General features: G+C 49.4%; 3 protein-coding genes across 3 annotated transcripts; all 3 read left to right on the forward strand.

The window, feature by feature from the left end:
- Positions 1-248: 248 nt before the first annotated feature.
- BKA67DRAFT_513481 (uncharacterized protein) lies at positions 249-2,642 on the forward strand (the record flags this gene model as incomplete). Its single annotated transcript, XM_046097570.1, has 3 exons — positions 249-473; positions 614-2,276; positions 2,380-2,642. 3 exons carry the CDS (start codon positions 249-251, stop codon positions 2,640-2,642), a joined length of 2,151 nt encoding a protein of 716 aa, XP_045962100.1.
- A 2,446-nt stretch (positions 2,643-5,088) lies between these two features.
- Positions 5,089-5,850, forward strand: BKA67DRAFT_643801 (uncharacterized protein; the record flags this gene model as incomplete). The annotated part of the gene is made up of 2 exons (XM_046105830.1): positions 5,089-5,105; positions 5,213-5,850. Coding segments are annotated over 2 exons (343 nt in total), but the record flags the coding sequence as incomplete, so codon positions are not given.
- Positions 5,851-11,537: 5,687 nt separating this feature from the next.
- On the forward strand, positions 11,538-13,721 carry BKA67DRAFT_201373 (uncharacterized protein). Its single transcript, XM_046095419.1, has 3 exons — positions 11,538-11,821; positions 11,877-12,878; positions 12,935-13,721. Exons 1-3 carry the CDS (start codon positions 11,669-11,671, stop codon positions 13,487-13,489), a joined length of 1,710 nt encoding a protein of 569 aa, XP_045962102.1. The 5' UTR covers positions 11,538-11,668; the 3' UTR covers positions 13,490-13,721.
- The last annotated feature ends 1,677 nt before the right edge of the window (positions 13,722-15,398 follow it).

Consider the following 15,398-nt stretch of genomic DNA (forward strand, 5'->3'; position numbering starts at 1 on the left):
GAATTTCTTTTGCAATTTTGCGTGCTCTCTTATTAAAATTCCCCGCAACATAACTCCAGCTGCAAGTCCAAAAGTGACTCTCCGTTGTCGGCAGATAATTATACCTGGAGCATCACTCGCGATTTCGGACCACGCAAGCAGCCAAAACCATATTTCGGCTTACTAGTGCAGAGATATACGCACAAGGGTGGCTATCATTTACTGAGACCGCCTCTTTGGCTCCTGCCGAAACAGGCGTCACCCAACGCATGGATGCTCAAAGTCTCATCGGCGCCGCATCCGCGTCGTTAAGCCCGACCTCGCCCGTCAGTGTCCGCCATGGCCCGTCCATAAAGAGAAAGAGAAGTCTCGGCGGCCTAGACAGCAGTCCCGGCAGTGATGTTGGCGACAACGAAGACCAATCCTTGCTGGAACGCGAGAAGAAGCGGCAGCCTGGTGTCAAGCGGGCCTGCAATGAGTGCCGGCAGCAGAAGGTTAGTCATGTCAACCAATCCCAATCTCGCGCCTTCAGCTGTGTATAAGTGGGCACATGGCACATGGCGCAGCCCGAGACATGCATACATGTCACAGGAAATAAAGACCACGAGCTAATGTGCGACCCTCCTGTGTGTAGTTACGTTGCGACGTGGTGCAAGATCCCTTCGCGAGTTGCTCGAGGTGCAATCGTCTGAAGCTCGAGTGCAAGATCGAGTCAAACTTCAAGCGCATAGGCAAAAGGTCCAAACATGCCGAAATGGAAAAGGAGATTGACCGTTTGCGACGCAACATCAATATGGCCCGTCAGCAAGGTTTTGCTGTGGAAGATGATGACGATCAACAACAACACTCCCAGTTGCAATCCCCGATTGCCAACAGTGCTTACTCGCATACACGGAACCCATCTCTCATGGGATCTGACGAGGCAGTCAACTCCTTGTTGACCTTGAAGCGGGGTGGTTCATATAGTGTTGCGCCGACGCACTACGCTTACGAACTCGAGACAGTCCGATTAACCGATCAGGACGTTAGTGGATTATTCCAGGAATTCTTCGCTCACTACCATCCTTTCCTACCATTTCTGCACCCGGAGCAACCCCCCGATCTCTACTTTCAGCAGCATGCGCTACTGTTCTGGACCATCATAGCAATTGCCTCGCGGCGTTATCGTGCCAAGCCTATCCTACATGAACTTGCTGGCGGTCCCTTCCATCGACTCCTCTGGGGCACGGTTGGTGATGTCCCAAACAGTTACTTCGTCGTTAAAGCTCTGTGTCTTATTTGCACATGGCCGCTTCCGACAAGCACAACCACAGCCGATCCGACGCACATTCTCTGTGGTGTCATGATGAAAGCAGCTACTGGCATAGGCCTCCACCGACCGAGCCACACACAAGATTTCTCTCGGGTCTCTGTGGAGCTAAACAAGGAACAACTTCATGATCGGGTGACCACATGGGCCGTTTGCAACATCGTCGCCCAACATGTCGGAACGGGCTACGGCCAACCTGCTTCTAGTTTGTACGATTGGACGCTTGCTATTCGCCCTGGCGAAGAAGGTCCGTTCACCCTCAGCACGGAGCTGGCAGCCAGACTTAGGATCGAAAGATTCTGCGACAAAGTCTCGAAAGAAATGTACAGCAATGCTAGCGATCCCCGGGGCGTGGCCGGCGACGAGCACCGAGCCATGTTGATGCGCGTTTACCGTCGCGACTATCAGGAACTGCAGGCGTCTATCATGTCGCAACACTTGTCACCCATCGTCGAAGCTCACCTCAAAGCTGCAGCTGTGCACCTGCGACTGGCTGGCTTCTTTGACTCAAGCAAAACGCCCGGCTACATGGACGATTTGATGGGACTTTGGCGAGCGATCACCAGTTTTCTAGATCTACTTTTCCTTCCAGAAAACGAATTTGTTCTGCTGTATTCCACCAACTACGTACAGCAAATGCTTGTAGCAGCTGGTTTCGCTCTCCTGAAGTTGATGCGATCTTTCTTTGTAAAGACAACGTCAGATTTCGGCCGTGGCAGAGAACTGTTCCACAAGACTATCTTGGGGATCAGAAAAACTAGCATTCAGAACAATGATCTTCAATGGAGGTTGGCTGAGCTCATGGTCCAAATGTGGAACGGAGCAAAGATCGACCAAACAAAAACTTCTTATCATGAGACAGATCCTTTGGAGCTTGATGACAGCCTGCAACTCAAGGTTCGTTGTAGGCACAGCATGAGTCTTGTGTACGACTCGATATGGCGCTGGAGAGAGGACTATCAAGCACAAGGTCGTGGTACACTTGACTGTAAGCCCCATTTTCCCTTAATATCAACACACCACGCCCTACGTGGCGTCCAGAACGTACTAATTCGGGACAGCTCTCAAACAACCAACTAATCCAGACTCAGCTAACGAGTCATCAGCGTCATCAACACACCTAGACAGTACTCTTATGGCTCCTCAGAACAACATGCCCAATCTTATGGCTGCTAATGGTGCATTGACGCCGAATGCTAACAGCGGTGTGAGTGCTGGCCCTAGCAGCCTGATGGCAGGCATGGGTCCATATAGTGGTGATCCCAACTACGACTTTTTTGACCCGCAACATTGGATGTTGGATGGGCTGCTTGACTTCAATTACAACTATCCACAACCCCTTGAGGGCATGTAGGGCATGCAGGCCCCGTCAGGCACGCAGAATTTGTAGGCTGCAAACAGCCCCGTCTAGGGAACGGAGCTTGCGAACTCCTGAGCAGCTTCCACCTGCATGAACAGACGACTGTACTTGATTTCATGAAGGTTATGCATTGATTTTCAATTTGGTAGGCGCTTAGAGGTTGTGCACTGTTGCCGAGTGAAGGATTTCACTTCTTTCACCACCTATGGTGGATTGATTTCGGAAGGTATAATGCATCAGCGGTTTTACTGCACATTTTATCAGCATAGGAATTTCTCTGACCTTGCGCATTGTTTTAATACCCTATCAGGCTGCTGAGCAATATCATTCAATGGCTAAGGCCATCGCGAGAGACTGAACATTCACCGGTGGGTCCCACAGGGAGCCCACATGGATTGCAAAATAGGCTCTGGGGTCGGGAAAAGTACCATCGAATAGGTACGTAGGTTAACCAAATTGATCATAATTACCCAATCATGCGTTTCCGGTATTCGGTTCCAAAGTCATGGCTCAAGCCGCCGCTCCCTGCAGCGAGACGCATCTCGGAGGTTTTGCAGCGATCAACATGAATACCGTGCATTCTGGACGCTCTTGGACGTAGTTCCTGCCACTACCAAGGAGCAATTCAACATTGAGACCGACGAGAATTAGGGTTGGTTGCGAAGGAGTGCAGAGCTAGACATGCTGCTCGTTGAATTCGGCATTCGAGATATTGCTTCTGTAGCCAAAATTTAACGAATGGACGTCTCTTGGATATCTCCGAGGGACGACTCGCCACTAACAACTTGGTGTGAGTGACATCGCACATTGCGTTCTACTACAGAAGAAATGCATTGAAGATCCTCACACCAAAACATCGTCCCTTGGAGTGCGTTTTGTCTCCTGGAATGTAGATACATTTGTAAATAGTATGCATAGAAAGCTGAAAAATACATTGATGCGACACTTGAAACATGATATGCTGCACGGAGTTGTAAGATTGGGAAGTTCAACCAGATACCTAAAGGTTAGTCTGGCCCAACCTGCAGCCACACGATTTCGATCCATGTGTCTGAAGAATATGAAACGTTGATACATTGCGAGAGTGATGACCGTTCGTATCATGATTACTATATTTAAGAGGGTGAAGGAAGTGTGAATACGACATTGGACACATACAAATTTACAAACTGCGGTAAGCGAATTAGAATTAGAAATCCCATGTACCATAAGTATAATCTGCATTCGCCTCCTGTGCACATCACAAGGCGAACGACCGACAGGGGCAGCAAAGTAAACGTCGAGTGATATTTCGCTCAGACCCGGGGCTTCGGGGCCATTTTGCCTGAGTCTACAATATGAGTGCGCTTATTCATGGGGGTTTCTTATGCCCATTTCGATGTGCACAAGGCTTGCAAGTCCCGAAGCATCCGGACTCCTGCCATCCGTATCATATGTTCATTCTGATTAAAAAGTTTCCCGCACGTATTAACAGTAAAAGATCAACGTCCGAGGACTGGAATTAAAAGTTCAGCTAAATGGCGACTTTACAGTCAAAGGATCGCATCTGACGTCGCAATCAATCCTGCCTGCGGCTGGGGTCACATCTATCGTTCGCATCTCTGCATGTGTGCGTACCTACCCAATTGTGAAGAGCGTGGCAGACCACAGGGGTGGGCTGCGAACAGTATGTAGAAACCTGATTGACTGAAGACCTCTGGCAGCGGATGTTCTTTTTATTTATGGGGAAAGGGGCGGCGGCGGCAGAGGTGCGGTAGCATCCGCAAACGATTCACTCACTAAAACTCAAAAGATACATGCGATAGCAAGGCACAGCACACCGTTCATTCAGCCCAAAGGTCACATCATCCCCCGACATCAAGCATACGCACCTTTTTTTGTGCTGGTCACAATGGGTGCTAGCCGCCACAACCGCGCTTGCCGCAAGGTACGAGCCGTTGCGGTGAAGAAGGATAGAGCGCAATCTAAATAAGATCGCGCAGGTCAGGGCAATTTTACCAACAGGCCTTCTTTCTCTAGAGGCCGGCCAATTGGCAATAGAGTTTCGCTTGTTTCGAAGGATTTTGCAGATGCAAAAACAGTCACAATCGTGAGATTCCCAAATTGTGACTGGCCCCCGCAGTTTCATTTGTCTGAACTACATTCATTCAGTGGAAACCTAAATTGCGCCCCAAATTGCGCGCAGATAAGGCAAGCGAATCGTTTGTCTGGAAACCGAAAAACCAGCAGCCGAGCCATTCTGGTACGGAACGTTAGACGTCCGGCAGCGGAAGTTCCTGCCGACAAGTGCTCTGCCTCCCGATGGAAAGAAATCCGCTGCTGCATAGGAGAACTCGAAAAACGTATGTCTTTGCCACGCAAGTGGTCGGTAAAGGAGATGACGATGTTCGTTTTTGGCTTACCGTGCACAACGCTAGATTGGGCTCGTAGAAAGTCTGGAAAGTAAATCAAGTTCCTGTTTGTGTAAGACCATTGGCTGGATGCCCCCACATAATTGCACTAACCTAAGTTATAGTGGGTGAGGCCCTCTAGAAAGTGACGCTATAGTGCTAAAAATTCCCTAGCGGGCCGGCCGGCAGCGCGGACCCCATCGGTAAGGCGTTCTTATTTTCTGGCATCTATTCAAGCGGCGATCGCCGTGGCCGGGACCTTCTTGCACTGCAAAATAGGGATTCGTCTCGTCTCAGAATCGAAAGTTGGAGGGCTGCGTAGCATTTTTGCTCCCTCACGGCCCCGGAAGGTGGTCGGCCAAGAGGCCCAAATCGCGGCCACGGGTCATCGCCATGATTGCCCCCTCGTCACGAGCGGCCAGTTTGGACGGCCTTCTGTGGAGCAGCCGTACCCACGGCAACGAATTGCAGTGCAAAAACATGATTTTAGAGTCATTTAAGCGCGAGAGCGAATGTGCTCGGGGGCCGCAGATATCGTGGTTGAGTTAGGCTTTCTTTCCATCTTCTTTGCAGTCTGCAGTGCAGTGCAGTGCCCCTGAAGAATGCTGGGCGGGCTGGGTCGCAAATTGGCAAGCCCAGTCCGAAGCCAATCACGAATAAGTCTGCAAAGTGGAATTCGGAGGGCATTGCGACTCCATTTTGGGCCTTGGGAGGTCCTTTTCGACGTTCTTGAGGGAAACCTGTCCTATCTCGATCTGGGTAGTCGGCAGGGACGATGATTGGAAAGCGTGAAGGGGGGGGGGGGATGGTGTTCGAGCATGCTTGTGGCACGGATTGAAGTCTTCTTGGAGGACAAGCATTTCACCGCTTGTCAATCTTCAGCCCCGGAAGGACAAGGTGTCGAGTGCCTTCCAATTGGAAGCCAAGTACGTGGCAGCTCTGCGAAGCAGGTGGCCCTCTTGGGGCAGTAGGTCTCCCGTCCCAGTCAAGCTTGTGCCTCTGACGATCGGGAGTGGCGCAAGGTCAAGTGCCGAACGGGCGAGGAGGTCCTGAATGACATCCACTTGAGAAGGCAGTGGTAAAATCCTGTCCGATTACGCTAGCCATTACTCATAAGGTTCACTCATAAGGATGGCTGCTTGCGGACGTGTATGATGGTAATGGGAAGGCGCCCAAGCAGTATCCGCTAGGTGGTGGACCCCTGGGTGGCGAAAAGAATAACATACAAAGAACGTAGGTCTGGTACTCGAGTATACAAGTATTGGGTATCGGTAAGTAATCCTCGACTTGTCACTTGTACAGGTGGGTCAGTTGATGGTTGAAGACAAACGGGGGGGGGTTTGTCCAAGGGGCTGTCTTTGTTTCATCCATACGCAGAGCCTAGAAAGACACATGTCGAGCTTGGGGTATGACTAGGCAAGAAAGTCTAATGAGCCTACGGGGTTGCTTTCCGCCATGTAGGTCTTCGAGATTATGTCACACGGTGACTCCACAACATCAAAGCTACCTGATGTCCCACTATCATTTGTTCATCACTGGACTAGTTGAAAGCATATCTCAGGTGGTCTATTCTGCGTGCGTATGTTACCCGTTTTCTGTAAGCAGGGTTTTGCGGCTTCCTGGGCGCTGATTCGTATTGTACCTGGCTGGATGAGAAGGGGGAATGTAGCCCGACAGACCGAAGATAATGGATATCTGGGATGATGACGAAGAGAATTCTTTGTCTTCCTTGTCGTCGTGGGGAGTAAGAATTCAGACTTCTGTTGGTGCCCAAAAGACCGCATTCAGGGACGGACAGTCAAGTATGATGTAACGTTGGACGGTATTGGATATGAGCACCATTCGCCACCTCACCAAGAAATAATTTTCATTTCCGATCTGGAGAAAGGTCAGGGTTTAGGAGCAGTGGCGTCTTCAGCGACCGGACAAAGAGTTATTGGCGGTTTAATTGTGGACGTTTGACCTTGGGCTTTCGTAGGCGTAGAGTACAGAATCGTTCCAAGCATAGCGCAGGATATGTGATATGAACCAACAAAACCACTCGTATTGATCTACCTGGAATGACTAGGAGATTGAAGCGCTCAACTCTGCACAATGTGGTATGGACTTTCATTCCTCGGCTACAGCGCTTCTTTGTCGCATGGGTTTGAGTGCGTCTACTACTATGGAAGTATTTCTTCGCTCAATATCATGCCGCTTGTTGGTATGTACAAGCGGCACATTTGCGAAGACGAGGTATACTATGGTTACGCTAATACCAAGTATTACCGCGTAAGTATGGAAGATTGTGCCTGCACTGCAAGCAGATAAATCATAACTAGTGATGCCATCACTGGAACGGCCAATAAGAATGGTTGATCTAGCAGATAAACCGCATGGATTAAGATTCCTGCTACCTCGGATGTTGAAGCCAGCGCGTCTATTCACTCATATTATCGCGGCTGTGGTGTGATTCCAATGGTTCAAACACTCCCAGCAGATTGGAAGCGCTCGTATGCAATTGTTAGCACAGCGGCTCGCACATGATGCTCGGGTCTTGTGACGAATGCGTCAAATTTGGTAATAGCCATGCCTTGAATCCGCCTGGAATGGGGAATGGGAAGGGTTTGTGACGCAGAGACGACTCCGATTGTGTGGTCGAGGCGCTTGGGTGAAGTGGAAGATATGCAGGGCTGGACAAGGCTATCTGTACCAGGCACTCTTGCGGAGTCATGGATCAGCACTGTCGAATAAGGTGGTTCGTAGCACATCGAGAAAGCCTTATTTCATTTGAATGCGACCTACACAGAAACCTCGAAAGGCTCATTTTCCGATGATCGTTTAGGTACGTGTGGCACAGACGGACGGAATAAGCGGGTTTCGCTAGTACCTGCTCCAATGCACGCACTGTAGTGATCACGAAGAAGCGTTTGTCCGGCCAATTGTGAGTACATTCTAGTGAGTGCTGTGGTTGGTGATTGGCGGAATGTTGGGGTGGTCTTCTCGTTCCAAGTCAGCGGAACCAATTGCGTTGTAGCTAGCGGTCGTTTCACAAGGAGCGCGCGGTTATTGTGATCGTTTGGTCGTTTTTGGCCCCCACAGAATCTAACCGTTTGTAGTCGGGGTGCCAAAGTCTCGGGCCGCACTTGATAGGTTGCGATCCGAACGCACGACCAATTTATCCCTTGTATATATACTACACTGTGTGGGGTCTTAACAGTGGCATCCTGCTGCCTTGCCCATTTCCCTATATGCCATCTGCTCTATCTTAGCGGCCGTACACATCCGGGAAGTCTTTCCAGGACCCATGCCTGATCCAGCCCACAATTCATCAACTCGCCCACCACATCTCGACCACCCTTCCCATTGTAGTCATCGCCCATGCAAATCGTAGCATGATGCATTGGGTATCTCACAGCATGCCATTCGATAATGGTTTAGATCGCTGCACCATCGAGGTCAAATCTGCCGCCTGCTAATTTCGTGCCAGTTTATCGGAATTGCACTGCCTGCAACACTGCCTGCGTTGATGCAACATAACTTTATGCAATGCCACTCAGAGCGCCAGGTAGCGAAGTGAACTTTCTCCACGCGCGATAATAGACGCCGTTGCGCGTTGGAAAATGCATCGTTGCCAGGAAAAAGATTCTAAATTTGACCTCAAGCGCGGATATAGACATCTCTAGCCGCGAATATATCCCTCTCACACTCGCTAGTAATTACACGATTTGTGAAAGGCCTGATTCGGAACGAGGGGGCAGAATTTGGAATTGACATGTAAATTATAGTATGCTTGATGGCCTACAGACCCATCCATAACTTTATGCCAAGGAGCCTGAACTCCGAAACACCGAGATAATACAAAAAAAAAAAACCCCCCCCCGTGCTTGATTCCTCAAGGATGAGGTCTTACTACGGAGTATACACGCCCAAGATGCGTCAAGCACAGCCGGTCCAGGGCCCTTTGAAATGAACTGAGGTGTCGAACGAAACAATTTTGGGTTCAAGCTTGTCGGGGAAGAACACGAGGGAGCCACGGAGGCCAGTAAGGAACAGCACCTTCGTTGTCTTGTCCGCCTTTCTACGGATCGGTACAGAGGTCATGTTTTCGCTAAGTACATTTCTCAAATGAGTTAATATATTTTGCATGGGCGTCGCGTGGTGGCACCAGAACCTTGGGACTTACTGGAAAGTCCCATCAAGTCCCCAAGGCTGGCCCAAGGACTGAGGAGATTCAGATCTATGTTCTAGTTGAGCCAAAAAGACCTCGTTATCTTTGTCGAGCTTATGCTTCTCAGGCTAATCTGACGAGCCGATCTCACCCATCATTGCCTTGTCTACTTACTGGGAGTCTGTTTGAGCAAGAGATTAATCAGTCGGAACGCAGCCGCTCCACTGCCCCCCAAAACTAGCGTCCTTGGCAAGCTACTTAAGTCACCTGCACTAGCTGGATCACATCTGAGCACCCTTGAAGCCGTTTTAGGCTTGCCGGGGTGGCTGCCGCACAGCCAAGTGGAACTAGAGCTAGGACGACAGATCTCCCGTCTTGCGAGACTTTTGACTTTCTTGGATCTACACAATAATCTTGACGGAGTGCGATTTGAGCCTTGAAAAGGCTCTTTTGGCCCAGCTTGAGTCAAATCTGATCTGGTATGATATGACACTGTGAAAAACACGGCTCGAAGGTGCCACCCCAGGCTCAAGTAAATGTTTGGATGGTTTTGGCTCTCAAATCAAATCTCTCCGACAGCACTGCAAGAAACTTTCGTGACCTTCGCAAGTAGGTTAGTACCTTTTCTGGGGGGAGGGGCTTGCCCGCTGTTCCGACTTCGTCTTATGATCGGCTATCTCAGGGATTTCACTGCACCCACTGCGGTCTGGATGTGCATGATTTGTGTTCGTCGTCGACCCATTCCCTGCTGCAGAGGTGACAATTAAGATTGGTTGTTGATGAGTTCCATGAAGATGAAGCTGGAGACTTTAGTACAAAACCATCCTTCGAGGTTAGTTCAGTTCTCTGTTCTCCCCCGCAACCGTGCGTCCCGCGACGGATCAACCAAATCAACTTTCCAAGCCTCCACTACCAATCGTTGTCACCCTCGAGCCGACGCCGTCCTTGGTTATACTGATGGCAATGGGGAACGCATAATAATCCTCATGTTAAAAATGCAAATTATATTCCTTCTCTACCCAAGCGCTATGGTAATCCAGCGGGAGTAATTTCCATCATCCAACAAGCACCTATGCGCAAGCCGAACGAACATAAAACTACTCAGGCCATCATGTCGACTCCGACGCAGCAGAAGTTTGCCGAAGCTGCAATTTACTTGGCCATGGGGAGCAGCAGTCATTCCACTTCCAGCGCAAGCCAGGGCATCGTACCCTTGTAGGTGGGCACGTCATGAAGTTCCCACTCTCAAATTGCCCAGGAAGCCTACGGTTGATGGGGTTGTAGCTCGCAGCCAGACTGCTAACATCTTTGTCACGAACGGGAGTCGTCTCTTCTCGTAAGAAACGATCTAGGAGCGATGAATCAACCTTTACCGAGTCGCTTTCTCAAATTCACGTCGAAGTGGCGCTGCACGAGACTTCTGGATCCTCTGTGCTGTTACTTCTATTAAGCATAATCAATCATCCACGAGCTCATGGAGCTCCCCCTGATCGTCCCCAAAGTCCTCGTCCCATGTACACACAGTGTTTGAACGGGTTCACACTTGACTCCAATGCTACCCAATGCCAGCAAACCGGTTCGGTATACCCTCCCAAGTGCTTGGGTCTGCTAGAGGACTACTCTTTCTAGCATTTGTTGCTTGTGATAAACTTGCTGGCCGTTGAGTCCCTCTAATCGCTGTATGAATTGCTGCGTAAGCAATCTCGATTGTGATTGACTATTCAGCAGCTTCATGATATGATCCCTATGGAAAGCGCACTCAGCCTTTCGCGATCCACCAAGCCTTGCTAAGCCTCGTCGTCCGCGAACCATGACGGCGATATTTCAGGCGCTAGGTGCCACACATGGACAATCATGGGCATAGCGTGCCATTCTGGAGGTTCTGTATGCCCTAGTCCACGCTATCAAAGGCCCGCTCGCGTCTGTCAACGAGGCACGGTACCTATTCAGGCACATCGGCGGCTATTATGTATACAGAGACCTTATGCAACACCACCCACAAGGGTAGCTTCCCAATGGCCAGATCAGCCCCCAAAAGCCGACCACAACCCTGTCAGCTTTTGTGGGACACTCCCGGTACATTTCATGTTGATCAGACGAAGTAGACCTTGTATCGCTAGGTATTGCAGGGGGTCCCTCGATTTCAGCATGGCAGCACCTCAAAAGACATTGGTATCCACTCCACCAGGCATACACCACCTCTATGCCGACTATTAGATCTACTTATCTATAAACACACGTCCTCATCCTCATTCCTCCCCGTACCTACAACTGGCAACGGTTTCCTGAGCATTCTTATTCGTATGCTTCTTGGTCAACTATCCCAACCGGTACTTGGAACAGGATACGATTCATGCACATAATTCTCCTCAAGCTCACATCTTCGTCATTCTGATATCGGTTCTGGTGAAGACAAGATTCCGTCGAACCCAACCTCAGATATTGGCCATAACCTGGAGAATTTGAAGATATATCTAAACATGGGCGACCATTACATGCACCTCTCCCCTAGCCATCACACACAGGACGAATTCTACAACGAAAGTACTCTACATATTCGAGCCCAGTCGACTGGACCATTAACGACAGCTGTTGTATGCACCACTTCTGACACGATAAATACATATTCCTCGGTGGGTGACGCTTCTTATTCAAGATCTTGAAACGATGCACTGACCCGCCTTATAGGTTGCCCCCTTTAGTTACTCTTTGAGCTACGATTCCTCTCTCCCAACACCAGTATCTGTCGTCGGCTCGCCATCTTCGTCGGACAAAGCCTCAATCAAGATGGAACACTCGTTCAGCAACACTGGGATTGATTCCCAACAACCAACCCCTCCCGGCACCGCACGTCCTACTACTTCAGATTGGTTCAACAACAACCAGAACCACTCAGCAATCCGCACTACTCAGTCATCGTCACCAATGAACCTCAATCCTTCCGCGGGCCTCCTTGGAATGCACGGCCTTGGAAGCACACACTCTTCAGCCCAAACAAACATCCCAGCATCATCTGGAGATTATTACTTTGGATCTTACGGTATACCGCACCCAGATCCTCAGGACGATATGTCGCCACCAATAGCTTCTTCAGTTTTGTTCCCAACTACACCTCACGTGAATCCCTCAGCGCTCCTCAGGAGCTATCCACTACCTTCAAATTCACATGTGCCGTTGGCGCCAGCACCACAAGTACCTATCCTAGGCTCAACAACTTACCCCGGGGTCCATGGTACACCAATTACTCCTATAGAAGGTATTAATCATTTCGGACCTCTAATGATAGGAGTACATCCTTCACATAAGAGGAATCCACGGAAACAGAACAGTAAACGCGGGCAGATCAGGAAACGGCCACGAGGCAACATCCGAAGGCAGCTGAGTCGCAATAATCCAGAAGATTTCGACGAAAATGACGAGGAGCGTTCCAACGACGAGTTTTCCCCTGTTCGTCATGTAGAGCAAGAGCAAAAGTCACGACCTAAACTTCAGCTCCGTCCTGATCCATCAAAGCCCGAAGACATGTTTGTGTTCAACCTTCGAGAAGATTTGATACAATTCAAGGGGAAAGGTATGTGGGATAAGATTGCAGAAATATATGAACAACATTATGAGAAGAAGAACCGTGCCGCTCTTCAAATGCAGCTTTCAAGAGCAGTTGCGAGGCTTGCCATCTGGCCTGAGGAAGAGGTAGGCTTTAATTTCCTGACAACTGTTCCAATTGGGGGAGCTGACCAAAGACACAGGATAGAGCTCTTTTAGAAGCCATTGCGGAATACGATAAACGCCGGTACTCAGATCTCATCAAGATTATGAAAGAGAAGGGTGGATGCCGCTACTGGGAATGGAAACCTGAGCATATCGCCAAAAGGTTGGCAGAACTTGGCGAAGAAGAATTCGACCCCGAAACCAAGCCAAAAACGATCCGGAGGCGTCGCAAGGAGACGCAGCGTCAACGCACACAGCAACCCAACCTTTGGAACCAGCCTAGCCCGCCTTCGGCCATGTACGACGGACACGGTTTAAGTACGGAGACAAGAATAAATTTGACCGCTGAGCAAGAAGAGCAGCTTTTCAGAAACCTCTTTGAGCCTGAGCCTGAGTCCCCTGTTCCCGAGAATACAGAGATTTCTGAATCAACACCACCGTCGCGACGAGTTAGCACTCACCAAGAGCTGAACCAGGCTCAAAGTGAGCGCGTAGCTAAGCAAGCGTGCGACAAAATGATTGCGAAACAACAACAACAACCACCACGACAACACGACAACATGTCATACTACAACAACCAGTTTGCAGGTTGAGAGGGCCGTCACCATTTTTCTTAAAGCGCGCTATTGTTACGTATTGGTTTTAGATGATACCCCTACTTTCCATATGCAATTAGAAATTTGATTATATAAGAGAAGCTGGAGGTGTCGAAGCTAGCCCGATATTTTATCAGACCCAAAATCACAGAATCGAGCCAGCAAATGGCCCAGATAAGACGCTCCTTACATTAATAGGAGTATTTCAGTCTGCACACGGAGTTAAGGCGGTTGAATTGTTTCTGGGTTATCTGTAGTTACAGAACACTTCTCTTGTTTATAGTCGAAACCACTATCTTCAGTGCTTCAGGCGCTCTCGGAGGGGTATTACAGACGGAAAGGAACACGTTGAAAATAGTGTGATCTACACATACTTTGGCAAGCCTGCCCCGGAGAGGTAAATGATAAAAGGAATCAGGAAATGAGTGGATAGTGAATACAGACGCTGGGGAGATACTTAGTTAGGGAACCCATATTGTGTACGTCAAGTAGACAGGTCGCCGCTTTTCACGGAATTTCAATCTATGTTTATCATCATGCTGTTCGTATTTCCGACTCATTTCTCTTCTAGAGCAGCATGAATTTTAGAATCGTTTCGAGGCTAATCCTATGATGAACTCACTTGATGAGATCGCATCGCGAATACACAGCCTGTGTCTATATTTAATCAGCCATCCACAGGACGGGCGAGGCAAGGGATACCAAGAGCCCACCTAGAGTCCCGCCAGAATCTGCAGAGCCACCAGCGGTACCCTCAACGGAAAGGCGGGCTTGTCTATCTGTTATTTTCCCAGCACCCACAAGACTCAAGCAAATCAACACCCTTGACTACCCCGTACTGCAGCCAGCAATACCTGACTCAACCTTCGTGCGAGTAGCCTTTTAGGGCTTTTATACAAGGGTCCGTCTGTGGGTAACTCGACATTTCGTGATATTTTAACATGAAAAAGGAAATACGGTGTAGCACGACAAGGATGGATTGGTTTTCATTCCCTAGCAGCAGCATGAGCCGGGCGAATTACGAGAGCAAGATAGTGATGGACCACGTCGGTAAATTGTCCTAATCTCCATCCTCGTTCTCTAAAACAAGCACTGGCAGCCATGTTTGCTCCGAGCGTTGACGTTGTAAAATGGCCAGCCAGTGTAGTATAGGTGCAATAACTTTGTTTGGCTGGGATGCCTGGTAACTGGATAAGATGAAGCACTCTTCTGATGTTGTAAGATGTGGCAAGTGTGGAACCCCCTGGCTGCAGCGGGTAGGGCATTTCCAACGCCTAATTCACAACCAAAGCCGGATCAGAGTTCTGACATGGCTGAGTAGTCATGCAGGAGAAGGACTAGGATGCACCCTGAACAGCACTACGCTAATGTTCGCATTCTCTTGACTTATTCTACAACGTTGTCTCGGTTCGATCCTTCGGAGCCGTGATGGCAGCTAATTTTATCCATGTAGGTTTCGAACATATGGCGGTTCTGGGGTGGTACTTCACCGTGTGATTGTGCAAGAATTGAGTGCACAAGCAGTTTCTGCCACACTACCATGGAAATGATGGTTCGTCCCCCGATCAGGGAGGTACCTAACATGAAATTAGTCCATGCTGCAGCGAAAGGTCACCGTTTGAGAATCCAACTTTGGCATCTGGTCCTGGCCCCTGTCACTGGCAGCGGCGCAGAGACCAATCAACTATTCGACGAACACAATATTTTCTTGCCGATGGCTCACTAAATCCTTTGAACTGAAGTTAGATCACCGTAATGTCAGACCGCAAGGCTCCCTCACGGAACTCTATACCAGATATCTTGACGGTGCCTCACAGGCCCGGCCGAGTAACAACACCTATCAGTCCTCATCCGATGATAAAGAATCACAGGAGCGGTAGCCACCCGCATCATGTCTATCATTGAT

Source organism: Truncatella angustata, assembly GCF_020726525.1.
Source record: "Truncatella angustata strain MPI-SDFR-AT-0073 chromosome Unknown BKA67scaffold_2, whole genome shotgun sequence".
In the NCBI taxonomy this organism is placed as follows: domain Eukaryota; kingdom Fungi; phylum Ascomycota; class Sordariomycetes; order Amphisphaeriales; family Sporocadaceae; genus Truncatella; species Truncatella angustata.

Bases quoted from the DNA above. Each gene is read 5' to 3' on its own strand.
- BKA67DRAFT_201373 (XM_046095419.1), top strand. From the start codon at position 11,669: ATGGGCGACCATTACATGCACCTCTCCCCTAGCCATCACACACAGGAC. The intron at 11,822-11,876 runs GTGGGTGACGCT...CCCGCCTTATAG, and splicing joins CGATAAATACATATTCCTCG to GTTGCCCCCTTTAGTTACTC. The intron at 12,879-12,934 runs GTAGGCTTTAAT...CCAAAGACACAG, and splicing joins CCATCTGGCCTGAGGAAGAG to GATAGAGCTCTTTTAGAAGC.